The sequence below is a fragment of the Sinocyclocheilus anshuiensis genome, unplaced genomic scaffold, assembly GCF_001515605.1.
Source record: "Sinocyclocheilus anshuiensis isolate Anshui unplaced genomic scaffold, SAMN03320099.WGS_v1.1 scaffold488, whole genome shotgun sequence".
NCBI lineage: Eukaryota > Metazoa > Chordata > Actinopteri > Cypriniformes > Cyprinidae > Sinocyclocheilus > Sinocyclocheilus anshuiensis.
The window spans coordinates 40,072-62,784 of NW_015558584.1; the positions used below are offsets into that span (position 1 = coordinate 40,072).

At 38.5% G+C, this 22,713-nt stretch overlaps 1 protein-coding gene across 1 annotated transcript in view; it reads right to left on the reverse strand.

The window, feature by feature from the left end:
* Window positions 1-22,713, reverse strand: part of LOC107679846 (retinoic acid receptor RXR-alpha-A-like) — a 168,548-nt gene that overhangs the window by 7,965 nt on the left and 137,870 nt on the right. Inside the window, exons 4-6 of the mRNA XM_016475544.1 lie at window positions 11,334-11,484; window positions 10,217-10,396; window positions 6,185-6,354 (exon numbers count right to left, since the gene is read on the reverse strand). Coding sequence (XP_016331030.1) covers window positions 6,185-6,354; window positions 10,217-10,396; window positions 11,334-11,484 — 501 coding nt within the window. The remainder of the gene's footprint in view (window positions 1-6,184; window positions 6,355-10,216; window positions 10,397-11,333; window positions 11,485-22,713) is intronic.

A 22,713-nucleotide genomic window follows, 5' to 3' on the forward strand; every position in this document is an offset into this window, starting at 1 on the left:
TTGCAATATTTGCCCACTCTTCTTTGCAGAACTGCTCAAGGTCAGTTAAATTTGATGGTGAGCGTTTGTGGACTGCAGTCTTCAAGTCATTCCTCAACGGGGTTTAAATCTGGGCTCTGACTAGGCCGTGCAAGGACATTCACCTTTTTCTCCTTCAACCCGTGTGCTCAGTTTTGCTGTGCGCTTTGGGTCATTGTCATGTTGGAAGGTAAACCTTCTTCCCATTGACAACTTTCTGGCAGAGGATAGCAGATTTTCCCCATTTTGCCCCATCCATATTTCCTTCTATCCTGACTAGTGCTTCAGTCCCTGCTGCAGAGAAACACCCCATAACAGGATATTACCACCTCCATGCTTTACTGTAGGAATGCTGTTATTTGGATGGTGAGCTGCATTGGATTCCTACCAGACATATCATTTGGTGTTGAGGCCAAATTAGTCTCATCTGCCTCAGAATCTTCAAGGTGTGTTTTGGCAAAGCTCAGTCGTGACTGCATGTGGCCTTTCTTGTGGAGTGGCTTTTTTCTTGCAACCCTTCCATACAAGCCACATCTGTGGAGAATTTGTTGTCACATGCACACAATGAACACTCTTTGTCATAAATTCCTGCAACTGCTTCAGAGTTGCTGTAGGCCTCTTGGTCGCTTCTCTGACCAGTTTCCTCCTGGCTCTTTTATCCAGTTTGGAGCAACGTCCTGATCCAGAGAGGGTCTGTGTTGTAGCAAATACCTTCCACTTCTTAATAATAGACTTCACTATGTTTCTAGGGATCGATAAAGCCTTTGGAATTTTTTTTGTATTCATCTCCTGACTTGTGCCTGTCCACAACTTTAGAAACCTGATTGAGTTTACTAGTCAGGCCCTATCCACATGGAGACACGCTTAGCTGTATATGCATACATTTGGTATCGTATAGGCGTTTCGTCCAAATGGATCCGGCGTTTTGGGAGAGTGAAACCGGTATTTTTTGAAACCGGGTCCCAGAGTGGATAAATCTGAAAACGCCGCCCTTACGTTTTCGTGTGGACAGCGAATCTGTATATTTTCTGAAACGATGACGTCATCAGCCCACGTCTCGTCCCAGTCAGACACCGCTACGCCACGTAACAGCAACAAAAACATGAACAAACACTGAACGATTGTCTTTTTATTAACTAACATTAACACAGATTAATAAACGTATTGTTCCAAGTTCGTTTGTATACCGCGCACAAGGTTTATGCGCATAGTCTAAGTCTTTTTCTCTGTTTTTAGTGTATCTCTGTGGCAGAATTACAGCACCACATACTGGTCTGGCATGCATACTACATCTTTTTTAAAGGGTGGTGATTCTTTTCTATACCCACTGTACATATACGAATAATGATTATTTTAATGGCTTTTTTATGCGTTATTAATAGGTAAATGGGGGTTACACATCCATCATATACATTTCCAAAGTTGAAGATCCTTGATCTAGATTAAAATGTATCCAAGTAGCAGAAAATAAGTGGTTGATGAAGGAGGTAAAAACCACCATGAATGATTTCTTTAGTGTGAATACAGCCAGCCATATGATTTGCTTGTGAGAATCGGCGGAGCGGGGCGAACGCTAGCCCTGGGGCACGAGTGATGAGTTTTTCAGATTCAAGGAGACGCTTTGATAACATTCTCTTCATGACCATCACAAAACAACGGCTGTTTTTGTTCCTGCTGAATGGAAAGCATTCGGCCTGCATTATTCACAGCAGATCCTGGTCCCGTGCACTCGCCGAAACGCCGTGCTTGCATATTGCACTATGAAATTTTTATCACTTGAGGAGGAGAGATGAGAGACGTTTAAATTTTTCATTGTCTGCTTAAACTATATTATTGTTGCGTGACAACAGAGAGGGAAAAAGCCGTCTAGATTTACAGCTGCAAAAGACGAGCGAGACGTCTGCAAGCTCACGTGACATCCCTGTTGCAGAAACACTTCCTGTGTGTCAGAGGCATTGAAACAGTAAAACAAACACAAAATAAAGAGTTTCCAATTAACTAAATGGCCACAATGAGTGTGTTTATATGTACAAAAAACCTCTATTATAAGTCTCAAAAATGCAAGAAAAAAAGACTGGAATTTTGAAATTCTCATGAAATTGTCTTATGTTTTATTCAATAACCATACTTGTTATTTTTGACATGAACTGTTGTCAGTTTATTAAGCTGAATCAGTGCATGTAAACACTCAATGTTATCTGAATTAAATGTGAAAATGAAAAAATGAAGCAAAAAAGAGAGAAGTAAAAAACAAGTAAACGGGAACATATTCTCCTCCTTTAAAGGCAGCCCTTCCCTGCCTAACTGGAGGCATGTTACTAACGCCTGTTTAACTCCTGTTCTAGGTCACCATGAGATAAACACACTTCATTCAGCTTGGCCAAACCTCAACAATTAAGCAGCAGTGGTGGCCCATTCATGAGCTGCCCTCCCTGGCCGAGGCCCTCTGATTAATTAGCACACGGGGCAGTGGCTTCCAAAAGAGCACAGACAGAAGAAGAGCTCCGGGGCGGGGACAGCGGGAGGGAGCCGGTTGAGCGGGGGAGACGTACCTCTGACTGCCGGCCAAGAAAGCCCTACAGAGGGAACACATTCCAGTAAAGTGTCTCCCTGCTGTCCAACTCTAGACTGCATTATTATTTTATTTAATATCCTGTATTAAACCATCATCTACAGCCAGCAGGATGAGTTCGACTGTAATGTTTAAACTATGAAAATAACTGTCAGTGTACAATTTTGGCGTGTTTAAGACACAACGTCACTGTCTTTGCCTGGGAGCTATAGCGAATGACACTAATGACACTTAACGTGGTGATATTTATGACAACTATTGACTGTAATATGAAAATAATTATTTGTTTATCAGTATCGGACACATTTTTTAAATAGCAGTTGTGTTTAAGACACAACGTCACCATTTCTTCCTGGGAGCTACAGTGAAGGTTAAAACTAGGGCTGCACGATATATCGAAATTATCGAAATATCGCAAATGTAAATATCGCAATATGCATATCGCAATGGCGTGCGATATCATTATCATTTTAATAATAGGCTACTTAAATCAAAACATTGCAAAAGGTCAAAGTTTTAGTTCGACGCATATAGCAGAGAATTGCTTGACGTTAAAAATAGTTATTAAGTGCAATAAGTTGCAGAAAACAACTCTTTGCCATCTCGTCATTCTGTCTGACTCACACCTGAAGAGCACAGAGAGACGCGTTTCAGACCGAGTTGATTCATCTTTCGCATCTCCTCCTTATGTTTGAACAGACACATACACACAGAATTATGTCAATAGTACCCGTCTCGACGATCATTCTCGTAAACGCAGTCGGTTATGTTTTAAAGCAAAGTTACAATGATATTAAAGTAGTGTCATTAATTTTTTTGCTTGTATGTTCAAATTGATGTTAAATTACATTTTCATCACTTTTTATTTCACTACTTTTTAAGTAATGCTAAAACACTGCTGGTCACTTTCAGAAGTTATAGTGATTCTTTATTTTCCAAGAAAGAATGTGAAACAAATAGGTTATATAATATTCATTTTTAAATATTTAAAAATATCATTTAAATTGATCTTACACACTTTAAGCAATATCATATCGCATATCGAATATCGCATTTTTTAACAAGGTATCGCATATCGCATTTTTCTTCAATATCGCACAGCCCTAGTTAAAACCAATGATACTTGAACGTGATATTTATGAAATCTTTTGACAAGCTCAAATTTGTGCATTTATAAATTTAACAAGGACGAACTAGACTGGTTTAATCTAGTTCCTCCTCCTTTAATTTATAATAATAAATAAATCTCACATGGGACAAACAATTCACCCCAGGGTTATTATAAAATAAAAATAAAGTAAAAATAAATAAAATAAATATTCATTTAAAAAGTCAATTTAAAAGATCTCATACCTGAAGCAAAATAAAGAAAAGTTAACTAAACTGTTTTATATTTAATATATAAATAATTCAACATTTTTGTACGTGAGCATCTGATGGCACACAAGGTTATAGCTTAATTAATTTTTTTTTAATTGTATATAAACTATACAAAAAACAAACAGAAATATGTCCATAGAATAAAAACTAAACTATTGCTGAAACAAAAAGCTGAAATGCAAAAAAAAAAAAGAAAATATTAAAAAAATAATTACTTTGATCACAAAGCTAAACATAATAATGAACAATATAAATAATAATAATGCAAAACAATAATAACCTTGGTTCGCCACTGCTCTCAGAAAAAACAAGCCCCCTACTGGAGATACAGCGTGACAAACCCAACCAAGATAGCGAATGAGAGACTGAGTGCTTTCTAATGTAAAGCCTGGCAGCTTCTCCCTCATGACAGGCCTTATGTTCTCCCTCGTCTCGCTACCTTTCCCCAAACGTCGGTCCTCTGTTCCCACACGTCTTCATCTTCCCGAAATAACCCCCATTTACTCACATAACAGCTTCCAGAACATTTTCGCATCGGTACAGAGCAGTCCCAAAAGACGCACTTAACCGCCCAAACTCTCTCTCTCTCACCTCCTCTATCCTCCTCCTGATCTACCGCTCTTCCTCAGAGGCTGACGGCAGGCTCAAAGCTCCCGGGGACTGTCAGACTATTTCATTATTCAAACAATGCTGGAAAGTGGAGCCAATGATCACTTTAGTGGTGCTGATTTGTCATGGTGCCTAGACAAGGGAGGGAGACTTCACAGCACACAGGAAAATTCAACAACTTTAGCTTGCTCTGCTTCTCGCAGGGAATTACCATTCAAAACTCCATTAGAACAGAGCAAGAAGTTGGATGCGTAGCATAGTGGTTAACATACATGCGCTGACACACTGAGCCTTAAAGTTGGAATCATAACTTAGCTGTTAGCACACATTTCAACAGTTAGAGCTGCATAAAGTTTAAGTGATAGACAAGCACCAAGGTGAACTCTGCGATGGTTAGTGATAGGCCAAAGTGCAGTAAACTGTAAAACTATGTGCGCTACAAACCAGTCTGTTTATAATTACGGCAATAAAATAATATGGTAACAAATACCAGTTTGCAATATCAAGCAGCATAACAAAACATACTGGGATAGTATGGGCCCTGTAGGATCCATCGGTAGTATCCGTCATGGCCCAGGAAATGAAGGACGCATTTCAAGGCCGCATTTGAAGGAAACTTGGAAATGGGACAGCCCTTGGCGTGCCACTGTGATGCATTCTTCGAGTCTTCGAATGCAGCCTTTGAAGGATGCAGCCTCTGAATTGGGACACAGGTACTGTGTCTTCAAACTTGCAGAAAATGCTAATTCAATTTTGGCTCATCACTCCCTCATTCCAATCCTTTCCAGGCCTACCTCTACAATACCTATCAATACAGTAGCAAAAAAGCCAGAACATATAGAAAACAGATGGAATATGAGGCTATAAACTTCAACAGTCTTCATGTAAGTCAAACAGAAACAAAGCTAATAAGCAAAATGACTATACTCTATCATTGCTTTGTAACTCAAAAGGGGGCTGACAGGTAAAGAACAGCATAAGAACAAAGAGAATGAGCAGAACTGATATGTGAACGGCAGTAATGAGTCATTTTCAAGCAGTGCTTCACAATGTGGTAATCTGAGAAAACAGAGTCCTCCTGGGAGACGTCTACTACTATGACATCACGTATGTCCAAACATGGCCATCAACAAGTTAAATCACTTGCATTACACCCAAACAAGTAGAGACAGAGAAGTGCTGTGGAGCAGGGCAACACGGCATATGGCTGAAGATATCTTAGCTCTGGGGGTTCTTAAATGTCCCAAGTTGTTTTTGTAACTAGGCCAACACTAAATCCGACCCTGCAGATTTACGTAGAAATGCAGCATTCGATGTTCTTCGTATCCCTCAGTTCTTGATTGTTTGATTATTAAATGTTTTTACAACTCTTTTTTGACAGAACAAAAGAGAAAAGACAAATAAATTATATGGGGGCAGAGAGAGTTTCTTGCATGAGCACCAAGAGGCAACCACTGCTCCAAAGCTCCAACACACAAAACGGTTCTTCAATGTATCTCAAGGGTCTGTTTAAGTGTACAGGGGGCTCTTGGCTTGTACAGTAAACCTGGGGTGGGTTTTTCCCCCAGGCTTTTCAGAGCAAAAAGAGGAAGAGATGTCACTTACTGAATTCGAGGGCATTGGTACATTGGTTTCAATGTAAGTCTCCGTCTTGGGCTCCACAGCAAGCTCCGCCTCCAAGATCTTCTCCACAGGCATGTCTTCGTTCACACTGCTGGTCGACTCCACCTCGTTCTCGTTGCGGTCCTTGGCTCGCTGGCGCTCCTCCTGGACGGCTGTATGTAACAACACTAGTCACGGTCACTACAGTTGGTCAATCAAGAAGTCAACACAAATACACACTGATATCAAGCTGATGCTAACAAACTACACCACAGGTCTTCATACTTTTTGATCCTGAAAAATAATGGACTCTCAAACATGATTATCCCCCTGCAAATATAATGTATTTTCAAGTATAAAAACCTATTATAAAAACCTGAGAGAAAGCAGGAAATTATGGAAAAATAAACAATTGGCTTTAGGGCTGCAACAACTAATCGATAAAATAGATAATAATCAATTATGAAAAAAATTGACAATGAATGTCATTATCGACTAGTCGCGTCTGCCCACCGCGCACTGAAAACTTCTGCCAGTCACGTCAAACTACAGCAGTGAATAATGCATTTCTATGGATGAAATGCATCTAAAAAATAGCAGATGAAACAGAGTGAGCTGCTACGGGAAAGATGTGTGATCCAAGCTGTCTGAAACATGAGAATGCTTTACTTTAAGTTTCAAGCTAATGGATTAGCATAATGTTTAAAGTGTTAGTTCACCCAAAAATGAAAATTCTGTCATTAATTACTCACACTTGTGTTGTTCGAAACCCGTAAGACCTTCGTTCATCTTCGGAACACAATTTTTAGATATTTTTGATGAAATCTGAGGGCTCTCTGACCCTCCCATAGACAGCAAGGTAACTACCACGTTTAAGGTCATGATACTGTCGTGAACACGCGTCCAAAGTGACGCAGTAGAGACGAAAATGTGGAATAAAGCCATTATTTTTGTTTTCTTTGCACAAAAAATAATTCTCGTAGCTTCTTAACTTTATGGTTGAACCACTGATGTCACACGGACTACTTTGTCAATCATCTTGGTACTTTTCTGGACCTTGAATGTGGTAGTTACCTTGCTGTCTATGGGAGGGTCAGAGAGCCCTCAGATTTCATCAAAAATATCTTAAATTGTGTTCCGAAGATGAACGAAGGTCTTACGGGTTTGGAACAACACGAGGGTGAGTAATTAATGACAGAATTTTCATTTTTGGGTGAACTAACCCTTTAACAGATCAGAAATTTGATCAGCTCAGAGAAACAGGAAGTGGTTAGTGTTTAATAGTCACTCAATCTCACTGTGGCCAGAGCTGTATTAACCACAATCTAAGCCCCTGTGGTTAGAGTGCGTATGTGCCGAGCACAGTTCATCCAAAAGTCTTCAAACCCAGTTCCTATTCACAGCACATTAAAACACACAAACACTAAACGTTCTCCTTTCCCTAACTCTTCACTATTTTCCACAACAGCGAATCACAGTGATATCGCGGTGGTGGAGGGGTTCCGAAACGGGGGGGATTCTGCTTTACGGAAAGTGCTGTCTGGAGGTCAGCCCAAGGGTAAAATACTTTGCCAGGAGTCAGAGAAAGGTGAGAGGGGCTGAAATCACGTTAGCTTTATTTCCCCTGGAGAGAAGGAGAGCATAAATTCATTTAATCCTGTTTTTCTGCAGATTCGCTCAGCTCTTTTTGGAACAAGCGTGGCCCAGCTCTCCTGTGCCTCGGGGTACAGTGCGAGCTTATGGGATACAGAAACAGGCGAACGCAAGCAAATGATCATATCGTTGAAAGAAGCCGTGATGATATAAATAAGGGAGACGAAAGGTTGCACTAAGGTCAGACAGTGGGTGTGAGAACGAGACGTCATGTACGTATGATCGCAGTACTCTCTTCGTCTACAGGGGGAGGATTTATTCTCTCACATGAAACAAGAGCTATGCAATCTATAGCCACAATTAATAATTTATAAGGCCAAACAAGTCTGACTGCTTGCAAAGACACTGACCTTAGTTCAGCTTAGTGTTGTTTTAAACATCTTTATAAATGTTTAAGCTTGGGGACATATCATGAATGAACTGTATTGTGTATGAAAAGAATTTGAAACTGATCATAAGTTGATACATATATTAAGGAATCTGATGGAAAATAAATTTAAACAAAAAACTATACACGCACAAATATACAAGCACCCGTATATATACTTTTTATATATAATGTTACATAAGCAAGGGATAATAAAGGGATTTTAAATGCACGACGTGGAGGCAAAGAACCACCCGATGCGAAGTGCATTTAAAATCCTTTAATGCACGGCAAGCCGTTGATTATCCCGCTTATTCCATGGTCATTTGCCAAGTTATAGAAAAGTTAAAACTAGTATTACGCTTTGCAGCGCAGTATTTGACCGAATGGGTAAAAAATTCAGTTACGTCAAAAAGTCAGTTACGGCTCATTAGCTCTAGCATTCTGCCCGCTTCAAATCAGACACAGAGATGAAATAGTGCAGTTAGATCACATTTATTTGAATGAATTATAGCACTTATTTGAATTAATTATCGATCGTTTGATCGAGAGAGAGAAAGATGACAGTTGTGTTTACCTGCGTCTGTGCGTCTCTCTCTCTACAAACATTGAAGTTGTGAGTTTAGTTACTTAAACAGAGATTTTACCTCCTCGTTGCTGAGGAATATAATGCAGTGATCCAGTATCTAAGCGGTTTTATTAATTAAAGTTGCGGGGCAGCATTGATAAGTTTATGTTGGCCTACTCCTGAACGTTTCTGTTTGCGCAGCGGGATCTCCGATCTCTCTCTCTCTGTGTGAGTGATGTGTGTGCGTTTGTGTGTGTCAATTAAAGCAGCGCATTAATATAGAACAGTGATTAAACTGACTTGGAACTACCTGTGCATTAAACGGTTTTAAAGCATACATGCCAGCCAATCAGAATCAAGAATTCCAACAGACCATGGAATAAAAAGAATTTGAAACAGATCCTTATAATTATTATTATTTATATAATTACTGTACTTTTTTTTATTTTGCCTTTGTCATCCATGACATATCTGGCAACAAATAATTATTATATATATTTTTTATTAAATTATTACTAAAGTAATAGCTAATAGTCAATGTGTCTGAATGTGGAATTGTACATAGCAGAGGTTTTAGTGGTTTTGGACACACTAAGCTAAAAAGACAAACAAAAAGCACACGTAAACAACAATCATGTGCGTATGTATGTCTGTATGTGAGCAGGTATACAATGCAAGCTACAAAAGAGTTCATCGGTTCAAACTTAAAAACAGAAAACACGTCTCCGCTCTAATATCTCATAAATCTAAAATTATTCTGTATTGACTGAGGGGCAAAATATAGTCTCTCAGATCAATATTCCAACTGCTGTGTGCTAAAATCTTCTATTAGCATGCTTAATCACTTTCACGTCTCCTTTTTTTGGGGACAAGCGCACAAAAAGTGCTAATGCCCCCTTTTCTTCAGCGTGATAACCCACCCCTCACCTCTTCCTCTCTTTCATCTCACTCTGCCTCAGGTGATGATTTGGGAGAAAAGATGGTCTTCTATATTTAGCGACAAAAAGTATATCTGAAAAAAAAAAAACATACCACCTTGCATCGACGAACCATTTCCTGTTTTCTCTCAGTATCTCCTGAGTACACTACCTGGAATCTTGAGTACAGCCATCATGTGCAGAATGAACTCCCTGACCAATGTCTTACCGTGAGCAGATTGGCAGACTGAACGTCTAGTGAACGCTAATTAAGCACTGACCAGCAGTCTGACTATTTAAGGGCTGATTGAGAGTCACACAGAGGTGAGATCGTTTCTAATAGCAAATGCACAAAACATCTCACCCCATTGTGGAAAGCTCAGGCCAGTCAAAAATGGATGCTAAATGGATGCTAAATTTACATAGCATTGGAAGTCACTGATTTTAATGAGAGCTGGTGGAGTGATTAGTGCTATAAAATTTCAGAGGGAAAAAGAAAAATCTTCTATCCTCAACTTTATGTGCTGTACCTTCTCTCTTCATTCCCATGGCCAAACACTTCTGATAGCGGCAGTACTGGCAGCGGTTGCGCTGGCGTTTGTCGATAATACAGTCCTTGCTGTCTCGACAAGTGTAAGTCAGGTCCTTACGCACAGTCCTCTTGAAGAAACCCTTGCACCCCTCGCAGCTGTACACACCGTAGTGTTTACCTGTTGGAAAAAAATGCAAACATAGAAGCCTAAGGAGTTATGTTCAGGTCTACAATGGTAATAATTCATGGATCAGTGCTTGTGGCATTTGAATCTACAACCTTTCAGCTGAACTGTGTTAAAATACCTTCTTCTATCCCAGCTTAATATTGCAAGATCTTCTGAAGCAAATCTTCTTGTAGTGTAAACACTGTGTCTCTGTGCTGTTTACAAAACACTGCACTGTTTCCCTGCTGAAAAATAAACCTGTTTAAACCAGCCTAAGCTGGTCTTAGCTAATTTCCCAGTCTGACTGAGCTTGTTTAGCTAGCCGACCAGTTAAAAGGTGCCCAAAATCCCTCTAAAACCACCCAAAAGAGCATCTTAACTGGACTAGAAAATCAGACCAGAAAACCAGCTTAGACTGTTTTTAAGCTCTTATTTTCGTCCCAACCAGCCCTGCATTGTAACATTAGCACAACAGTTTGCATTTGGGGCTGGATTTTGTGTTTGCACATATACACTAGCCAAAGCTATTTTAAGCCTGATTTAGCTTGCTAAAAAAGTGCCCAAAACCCTTCTAAAACCACTCAAATGATAATTTTGACCAGGCTAAAAGACCAGCTAAGACCAGAAAACCAGCATAGACTGATATTTGAGCTGTTTTTCATTCCAACCAGCCCTGCAGTGCAACACTGGCCTAATAGAGACCGTTTGGAGCTGAACTGTCTGTTTGCACGTATAAACCAGCCTAAGCTGGTCTTAGCCAGTTTTTCAGCAGGTCTCCCAGAATGATTTGGCTTGTTTAGCTGGGCAACCACCTGAGAAGTGCCCAAAACCCCCTATAAAAGACCTGACTGGGCTAGAAGACTGACCAGCCTTGAGCAAGCAAAAGTTGCAAAATGTTGTACATTTGGGGCTGGACTACTGGTGTACATATCACAATGTGTTTTGGTACCTGAGGAGCGGTCGCCGCAGATGGCACAGATGTGTTTGGAGAGGGAGAGGGGGGTGCCCAAGGGCTGGACTGGCACCTTCATCACACCGTTGATGCCCAGGGGCGGCTTGATATCTTCTGAGCTGCTGACAGAGTTCATGGGCGAGTTCAGCTGCAAAACATAAGCAAACACACATCATTTAGACACGTCAACATATCGGCTCTAAGGGCCTGGGTGAAAGAAAGCTGAGTTCCAGAAGGCCCTGACTTTTCTGTCAATTTCTTCAGAATGGGGCCAGAGACTCACCCAACAGGCCAGCGTTGAGATTTCAGATTGATTTTGTGCCGCGAGACCGAGGTTCTCTCATTTGATTATGCACTCTCTCCTACTTCCTCTGAATGTGAGTACAAGAAACGGATGCTGAGTGTGTGTCCCTAGCCTAATTTTTTTAATATCCAGCAGCAGTGCACATGTACTATGCTAGAATGACGGCAATAAAATATTTAGTTGGACAGTGGAATAAAGACGTGGTTCTGTTTCTCTCTCTCTCTCCAAGCTAAAATGTGTCTGGCTGCCCTCATCCAGACGTTCTTTTGCTCTCAAGTGTATTTTGAATGAGAAACATTAAAACTTACATTTCTGTGGAAATGACAGCTAAAAAAAATCGAAAATCATCACAAATGTTTACTAATCAATGTGTTTGTGCACATTTTACTGTAGCAAGAAGCAATCACAATAACAGGCACATTATTCATTTCACTCTACACGTGTTCATATTCAATTACACACTGTAATTATATCAGCGGTTTTGAGCAAATGAAAGTTGCTGATGGGTAGACACTGTGCCTAAGGGTCCAACAGGCTGTTCTAAAAAAAAAAAAAAAAAAAACTAACAGACGCTATCCTTCCTTTGGGGAGTGAGAAAGTCAGTGAAAAGTCTTGTGACAAGAAGCATGGTCACTCTGCATTGGTAACAGTGATGTTTGCATACATTTGACTTTTTTTCTCTTTTATTTATATTATAGTAGATGGTTTACCAGCAACAGATTTGTTGGAAGGCTCTTAAAAGCATGACACAGACTTGGTAAAGTCCTTGGGACTGGCGTTCTTGGCCAGGAGACAGAAACACTCATGTGACAGCCTCCAAAGTCTTGTTCTCATGCTTTAGCCAGAACACAGTTAGCAGTCAAACTAGCGAGAGGAGCCTGATAAAGACCCCATTTAGACCAAAAGGAGCATCGTCACTTCCCACTTCACACCACGGCTATGTGTTGACGTGAGTTCAAGAGACATGCAGACTTGCTAGACTTCTGTGGAGTGCCATGTAGCCAGAGGACACTGGACACAGACAGACCACTGTAACCCCACTGAACTGCCACCACAATGGAATTTCCATCACCTAAAAACATATATTGTGTTTAAGAGCTTTCTGCAATGGAAATTACATTTTCAACGTCTCTTAAATAACATGGAAGACTCCTTTGTCTTACTAATGCCAATTTCTCAGCTAGTAATTTGCTTATCTTAAATACACACAAATAATGTATTTTTTTTCCCAAATACACATGAAGTTTCAAATTTCATCTTAAGCTTTCTCCTAGGAAAAAGTATGATAATCTTTAAAGTAAACTTTATTCATTTTATTAGTTTATTAGTAAAGTTCTAATTTAGTTTATTACTGCCCAACTGAGGGGTTTGTGTCAAATTTTTACACACACACACACACACACACACACACACACACACACGCACACGCGCACACAAAATACAGAAATAGTTAATGATTTCACTTTTGTTTAGGTTATCATATCACATTAAAAAATTATGATTGACTTTCATGTTTTAAGGTAAAAATATATTAAAATCAACATTAAAGACTTTTTAAAAATACGAGAATTAATGATGAAGTTGGCATGATAAAGTTAGTTTTTTTTAATTATTATTATTAGGGGTGGGAATCGTTAGTTACCTAACGATCCGATCCGATTCTGAGAGTCACGATCTGATTCCAGAACGATTCTTGATCTACTTTTCCCCCCCTTATTAATTAATTAGTTTACCCGACTTGAGAATCTTAAAATCCTTACATTTACATATCCTTACATAAGTAATTAAGTACTTTTTAAAATAATTACAAATTGAAAAAAAATAATTAAAACAGTTGTATGTTAAGAATTTATAACTTAGAAATATAACTTCAAAACATACAAGCAAGTAGCAAATAATAAAGAGGAACATAGAAACATATTACAAACAACAAAGAGTGCTTTCAGTATTTAAGAGTATCTGAACGTTTTCCATTCAAGAACTGTGAGTGATTTTTCTTCTTCTTAAGTGTTGTTTTTTACTATGACATCATATAGACAGCAGGAGATCTATTAAACTGCATTCACGCACGGATCTCTTTTGAAATATAAGTAGTAATGTGGTTTGTCCTGTCCATTTAATCCCTTAAGACACAACTGGCTGTGTTTACATTAATTTTGCGTCATAAAACCATTTTGAGACCACTTACACGGAGTCGCGCATAGCCGCATGCGCGAGCAGTCTTCAAAAGCGCGCTACAGCATTTGAAATTGAAAGCAGCCTTCTGTTAGTGAGGTTCATATTTTAAATATATAAGTCCACTGCATTCCAAACCACATAAATGATGACTTCCTAGAGCATTTATAAGGAACTTCAAGTGTAACATCAAACAAAGCGCGTCTCTCACAGCGAATCCTGTGCAATGAAGCCCGCGAATGTCCTTGTAATTCGCTTCAACCTTTCCGAACTTTATGAAAGATTACTTTACGGAAGGTTCAAGTGGTGTATGTGTGTGAGGAATTGGAAGCAAGCAGAATACGGGTGTTTCTAAAGCAAACTCAGCGTCATCACGCATCTGGTTAAAAACTAAGCTCAGAATCGATCCAGAATCGGTTGAGAGAGAACCGCGATGCATCGATGGATCGATTTTTTCTCCCACCCCTAATTATTATTACTGGGCCTTTTTATACCTTCATTTAGACAGGATAGTAGAGAGCAGACAGGAAAGCATTGGGTGAAGGAAGGGGAGCAGGACCAGCAAAGGAATTCGAGATGGGAATTAAACTTGGGTTGCGTGAATGCAGGTGCGCTGTATGTCGGCACACTAACCACGAGGTTATTGGCGCCGACAATAAAGTTAGTTTTAATGTGACCTTCATATAATTAAAAATTGGTTGGTAAGTTGGTATTTTAACACCATGCCAGCTTCCAAGTTGAAAAAGTATAAACAAGCAATTTAAAATGAATTCAGGTTTGACTGTTAAAAATGTATTCAAAAGTTTGCTGAGTAATATAATTTCCTAAGAGATCTTAAGCACAATTTAATAAGTAAGGGACAATGTACATCCAGTCGGTTGTTATAGTAGAATAACCCCCTACAGGATGACCAGGGCCCCGAGGTGAAGCAGAAAGATTTTAAGATGAAACGGTTTTAAAATCTTACCAGTTTGTTAGTTATCTTATAATCCATCCATCTGTTCCTTAGCAAGTGTGTAGTGCTGACTTCAGTTACCCGGATGAGCCTGTGTTATCAGCTTTTATCGGTTTTTATCGAGGAATAACATAACTTGGAATGTCGCGATCTGTTCCAATCAGAATCAAGTATTCCACAGAGCAGTGTAATAATATACATTTAAAGGATACTGGACTCTGGCATCAACAGCATATCAGTGGATATTCTTTTGATATTAAGAATTTGTGTGTGATTCTGGAGTGTCCTTTTCAGCATTGTGTAAATATGATTTGATCCCACTGATTACTGAAAATAAAGATGTGACTTTTATCCACATTAGGGTATTTCATACAGTTTGTGGTTCGTACACTGATCCCATTCATTTTGCCTTTTGTTGATGACATAAGATACTATGGTAGTTTTCATATCAAATCAAAATCTAATAAGTTTTTCAGTCAATTTTAAAGTGTTCGGAGTTATCTACGTAGAAATAGAAGTGTCCAGATTTAAGAAAGACTTAACATAGTTAATCACCCTTATCCATGTACATGATTGCATCATCTTAAGAACATGTGCGTGTGTTCACACATGCCTGCACACACCCCTTAAACTCATGCAAGGACACACACAGTAATGCCACGGCCCATGTCATTACACAGATGACCACAACATGCCCTGAATAAAAAGACTGACTGCTGAAACAAACAGATCAACTGCTCAAAAATGACAATCCAAAGAAACAAAAACACTCAAAGCTTATGAATCTTTGTCAAGAACATGATTAACACTTCTGAAAACTGCTCCTCTTTCATTCAGTATAATGATTAATTCCATCCGTCAAAAAACTAACAGGCAAAACGCTGCGGACAAAAGCCCCTGTACTTCCACTCTGCTTGATTTATGATGTCAGAAATGGTCATTGTCCTTGAAAAATATTGAAGGCAGTCAAGGCTGCAGGGGCCTTAACAGTGCAGCATGTTCTGATGGAGAGAGGTGTTAATGATGAGTGAGCAAAGAGAAAGCATGGGCGGCAGTAAATTACACATGCCATACTTTATTCTGAGGCTGTCAGTTTATGAGAAATAAAACGCCTTTTGTTATGAATTTCTGCCTGCGTGTCTCCGATGAGAACCTTACACATGCTCATGTTACCCACATACAAATACTCATGGGGAGAATTCACTAAGAATGAATAGAGCCCGCTGATAGAGCCATTTATTTGTACCCGCTGTCTGCATTAAGGGCCCGATTCACTAAAGGAATTATGCAAATCAGGTAACGGTGCAAATGTGCCCATAAAATCTTTGCAAAAGTAAAGCTGCATGGCACGATTCCCCATTTGTAGGTTCAGGTTTTAGAACAAACAAATATACTAGTGTACTTTACTTGGACTATACAGTATCACGCCACATTTCAAGAAAAAAATAAGACAAATGTTTCTTAAAATAACTGAAATAATTAACATGAAATAAAATGAAATAATCTAATAAAACAAAACAAAACAAAACAAATAAAATAAAATAAGAAAGTAGACAGTAGAGCATGGAGTTAGCAATGTCAAAGTCATGGGTTCGATACTCAGGGAATGCATGAACTGATAAAATGTTTATTAAAAATAACTAGTAAATAGTTAATATAGTAACTATTCATAACTAGTATATAAATAGAGTTGAGCATTTAGAGTTTTGCATAGAAAAAAAGTGTGTGACAAGTACTGAATTTAATGACCATGACAATGAACCAAAGGTTGTCAGTTAGATGCAGGTTTAAGTTGAAATACTGCATGCAAAAGTGGTGCAACTGTATGAATTCATCCATCATTTTCTCACACTTAACTCATGCACACATATGCACATGATGTGTTAGTTCACATGCAAAAGCAGCTGTTAAAATGAGCCTCTCTCTTCATTTCATACCTTTGTTTGTCTATTTTGCTGGACCTCTGTAGTATGTCTCATCAGATGCAGAGCTGCACTATCAGAGGACTCTATCAGAGTATGGCTATTTTCAACATGCAACTCAATCTGCCCAAACTCCCTCTCAATGCTGTATTTGTGTGTAGGGGTATGTGTGTGTGTGTTTGTGTGTGTGTTACAGAAGGATTAAAAGGTCTCAGTTCTGTGACTGTAAATAGAATAATCCTCCCTCCCATACATGATCACATACTCTTCTTTGATGGGTAGGGTGTCAGACAAGTGCCTTGAGTAAGAACAGCATGATCAGCCAGCCGTGCTGTGACACTTAAGCTGTGCGGAGAGGAGGGGGCATTCCACAAGTTAAGACACAACATGCACAAAGACACACATCGAAGTGACTGTTGGTAGGGGTCACGAGATCATTCTACAGGCCTGCTTCAGAATTGGATATCGAGTTTGATCGAATATTTAAAGAGACAGTTCAAAAGTGAAAATGATGTAATTATTTACTCTCATGTCATTCTAAACCTATTGTTCTAGGGGACACATGTTCAGATGACACACCTGAGAAGAGATGATGCCAACCGCTCAGAGGACCTCAGATGATGCCAACCCTGAAACAACACACAGAACTACCACATTTTGCTATAAGTTTGATTGCATCATATAATAATTGCTGTTAATAGTGTTCATCGTCTGTTTGATTACGTCTTTAATTGATTTTTCCGTACATTTCTGCCATATGTACATTAACTGACAGTCACCACTGATAAGTTACCACTAAATATTGTAGAAACTTAATTTGCTGTAAAGTTGCTTTGCAACGATTTGTATCGTGAAAAGCCCTATACAAATAAACTTGAATTGAATTGAATTGAACATGTTCAGATGACTTCTATATTCTATATTAGAAATCTTGGGAGTCCAAATCACTTAAAATCTTCTCCTCTAATATGCTATTATCCAAAGTTAAGTTGAACTAAATAAATAAAAAACAGATAATTCAGGAAAAATTTAATTAAAAAAAGGAAAAAAATACAACAATATTATAAAATGATTCTGATTTATGAATAGGATCAAATGGTTCTTAAAAAGGTCGCTGTATACCTAAAAGCGCCAGCGGGTAAATTTTACCCACGCACATGACAACTGTATTTATATGGCTAAATAATATATTATTTCACTGTATTATGCCACTGTCTTCACAAAGAAGTGTCTAGAGTCATGAAATGATTATGTCTAGTCATCAACTATATTTTTATCCTGTTGTTTTATGTTCAAAACTTTTTAATACAGGCTACACTAATCCACAACAGTCAGTAGCCTAAGCTAAAAAAATAGAAGCCTGCACTGACAACGGAAATTAGAAGGTAGGCTATAGCCTAAATATTTGGGTGATGTAATATTATAATACAATGTCATTAATCAATATATTAAGACAACCTATGCTATGAATGACTAAAGCAGCCTATAGACAATAATGAGCAATAATAATTCACCCCACTGCATAGGACGATGCGATGAAAAATTCAAGCGCACAGCTTCACCTAAATATTTATTAATTTGTTTAGTTATATCATGTATAATTTGAATAAGAGAAAAACACCATTTATTCATTACATCATATAGATCAGATTTTTTTTTCAGGAAATGGCCAGACTAGAATAGCGACACAGTAGCGAACAATAAACGATATGGCAAGACAAAAATTAAATTGTTTCTAATACCTACCTTCCATAAATCGCCTTTTTTAGTCATTTTTACTTTATTTATTAAACTGATAACCGCTAAATCAGTGAGTGAAAGGCATTGCCTAGAAATGTACAATGTTAAAACATAAGCGGCAAGAAAATGACAGCGCGAAAATACATGCATTATATAGGTGGGTAAATTTGACCCGCTGGCGCTTATAGGTATAAATGCCCCGTTTTTTTATCTGGTTTTATCTAAATAATTTTTAACAACATTGGATTGTAAATTACATAATTTTAGTAAAAGTCAATGACTGGGAGACTTGAATGTTTTATTTAAAATCTTTTATGTACATTTGAAAAACAGCCACGGGTAAAAAAAAAATAACGATGTAACTTTTGGCACTCTAGCGGTTAATAAACAGAACTGCACACATCCCGCAGAAGAACATTCCAACCGGAGCTACTTCTCTAAGTTTATGTCCATGGCGATTCACGCAGGTATGCGTTACTCCGAAGCGGTGATGACCCGACCAGGCTACAATAGTCCAAATATAAGTACTTATTATAAGTGTACCGTAGTGATTCGGAATAAGACAAAAACGCGGTTTGGAAGATGAATTCATGATGTACTCGCTCATTATATACATTTTGAACACAGAAAAAGCTACATAGTGTTGCTATTAACCACTGTGAATCATTGAGTCAGTAAGTTTAACTAAAATAATAATAATAATAATAATAATCAATTAGGAAAATTTAAATGAAAAATGAATTAAAGAAAACAATACAAATAAAATTTAATGGAATGGGTCTGATTTGTGAATTGGATAAAAAAAAAAATCTTCAAAAATGTTGTATTTTTCATCAACGAACTAAGAAAGTCGTATAGGTTTGGAGTAACAGAGTTAGTAAATATTTCTTCTAGTGAATTTTAAGCCAACTATGCTTTCAACTTCTCATGGGTATGTCATGGTTTATTTTATCATATGTGCCAAAGCTGAGCAGAAGAGAGAGAGAGAGAAAGAGAAAGAGAGAGAGAGAGAGAAGTTGTCAGCACTTCTAGATCTGTATATCTGTGGTGAAACACATAACAGGGTCAGAGAGTGTTGACTCAGTAGAGTAAGAACAGTAGCCTTGACCTTAAAAACTCACTAGCAAAGGGAAGTCATGGCAGATCTAAGCATCAGATACCGGTCGACTTATCTTGCCAAGACTTGTGTATCCATCCAGCCTTTGTGCAAGTACGCTATAGATGTTGACACTTGGTTGTCAAGCATAAGCTAGAGACAGAGAAGAGCTGTGCTGTCACGAATTTTGTCTCTATTTTAATAGTCAAGTAATCTGTCACTCACAGTGATATAAGCTCAGGGGCCTTTCACACAGTTTGTTCTTTCATTTAAGTCACAAAATGGAATGCAGGTATTTAAAGGGTACAAGTGTTTTTAACTTGACACTGCATAAATGCAACACTTACCGTGCAAGACATCCAGTTGCATCAAAACAATCAAACCCAGGCAAAAACATCTGTCTAGTGCATTTTTATAAATAAAATGGCATAAAAACATGCAAGAATTGCCTTTTTCTTTTCATACATTTGCATTCAACATGATGTTATAATCTAGCATGGTTTAGCAGAATGTTTTGTCCATTTCTTTCTTGGTGGAAAGCTCAAGTTTCGCCCCTATGGACACCAAGTTCAGTCTGCAAAACTCTCGTCACATCAGTCTGCTTTAGTTTCAGGATTCAGACTTGAATGGTGCTTAAGGAGCAGTGTTGGGCAAGTTACTCTGAAAATGTAATCAAATTACTGATTACTCCTTTTAAAAGTAATCACGTTACTGTTCTGATTACTTTATTTCAAAAGTAATTAGTTACATTACTAGTTACGTTACTTTTTTCTCCATGAAATGTATGAAATCCCAGCATACACGCTCCCGATAAATATTTGTTATTAAAGCATCAACATTCACAGAACACTGTTATTTTTAACTAAAGCGAGCGGCTGCTGCGCGCATGGTCTGGCATGGCAGAATGCCAGCAAAGAGCGCTGCATTTATAATCTCTAAAAGACATCTCAGTTCATCGCAATCTCACAAATCTCTGTTATAACACAATAAATATATGCATAATGAATCTTTCATAATGTCTACAGTTCGTGTGTTATAATGAGAGGATTCGTGAGCACGCAAATTTCACGAGCACCCATCTTGTCCCACGCTGCTGTTGCATCGGGTCTCGCGGGAGCAGGTCTCTAATCCACTGGCACTTGACTCGACAGTGCGTGTGCTACATCCTTTTTACAATCTCTAGATTATAAAACACTGCATTCTGTCAGCAATGTAACACGGCAGTAACGTATAGAGACTTCGGCTCGTAACTATACTCTAATTACTATTTTGAAAATTGTAACGCGTTAAATTACTTCGTTACTAAAAAAGTAATCAAATTACAGTAACACGTTACTAAGTAACGCGTTACTGCCCAACACAGTTAAGGAGTCATATATGCTCCCACGAATGGATACATTTTATGTGATATGAAACACACGAGCGGTGGTCTGGCAAGGCAAAGTCGAAGCACATCACACAAAAAGAGTACGAGCATAAATCTGGAACCTTAGAAGAGCTTAGCTGATCTTACCAAGCCGAAAAACAGACTTCCCTGCCAAGGACACTTCAAAGGGTAAACCAAATCCTGCAGCAGCAACCTTTAACACATGCTCAACTCTCAAAACCAAAAAGCAACTTCACACTGAGGCAAACCAGAGTGCACTCGAGTGGAGTGGACTTCAAATGAAAGAAATATTGAACATCCGATGCCTACTTAATTGTGTTGAGTACATTTGACTTATATGTATAAATCAAGGTTTTAAAGCTAGAAACTACAGTGATTTTACCACAGTAAAATGGAGTAAAAGCCACTAATGTTCAATTAATAATTATATATATACAATCATAATATTAACCATAACAAACACAAATCACTCTACTTGACACATATACAACTCATGCACATTAAAGCAGTCTGTCATAATTATAAATGACAAATTTATAATGACATAATTATAATTTTTTTTTGTTTTGTGATAATTAAATAATAAATGATTTTTTTTTTTTAAATATTGTAAATGTTCTCTTTTGGGGGAAACAAATTTACAAACAAGCCAAAAACAAACAAACACAAAAACAAAATGCTGATGCGCTTTGCATTAATTATGCATGTTTATCCATCTATTAGATAATGGCTATTTTTATGCTGACTTTACAAATGACACATTCACCAGAATTGTCCACCCAGCGGCTACGTCACTCTGTCATCACAACAAACTCCAACTCCAATCCACGCTTGACTGGGATGTGTACATCAACACATGGAAAAGCTTTGCTGATAACAGTGACATTATCCTTATCTCTAACCACTGCGGGGCACTGGGCCGATCCCCTCTGCCTGATAATCCACTCAACATCTGACCTCCGATCTTTCACACCCATTACTCACCCTGAGTGTGACCTCATAGAGGCTGCTGTCAGTAGTGGTGTGGGAGACACATTTGGAGCCGTCCCTGTGCATACGGCTGTCAGCGGCAGTAAGTTAGCCCTGTTTTGTATCAGCCCTCAAGGCGGGTGTCGGTGTCATTTGGGTTCTTGCGGTGAAACGCTTCTCGACAGGGTGTTCAACTCTCAAACATGCATCACTCAGGCGGACCCTAAGACAGTTTTGGAAGCCTGACAGCCTGAGAGTCGTAGCATAATGCAAACACAACAAAAATCGTTGATGCAAAAAATGCAAAGAGCATTTTCTTTTGAAATTAAATATAAAATATTACTGAAATACTGTTTCTCGGGCCGATAAAAATACAAATATTTTTATTTTTTTTATTTTTTTTTTGCAGTGCAGATAAACAAAAATAAATAACTAAAAATGAATAAAAATAAACCTCTGCATTATTACCATTCCGCCAGTTTGTGATGCCGGGCACATGCATGCACACACATGAACACTACAGAAACCTTTCCATATGTTTGGATAAGACTGATCGGTCATATCTGGTTCAGAGAGTTTGTTCCTTCCTATCGAAGCCAAACAAGGTGCATCATACAGCAATCAAGACAACACTGGTGGCCAACCACTATCCTTCAGCCTCGTGCAGCTCCAGCACCAGGTGAAGTCAATAAAAGAGAGGCAGATCTGATACCCGCCGCTCCGTTCTGTCTGGCTCCTGCTGTGCATGATGTCTGTGCTTTGGTAGACTGTGCTGGGCCAAGACAGATTATAACGGTAGAGCCGTTTCCTCTGAAGAAATGTTGTATGG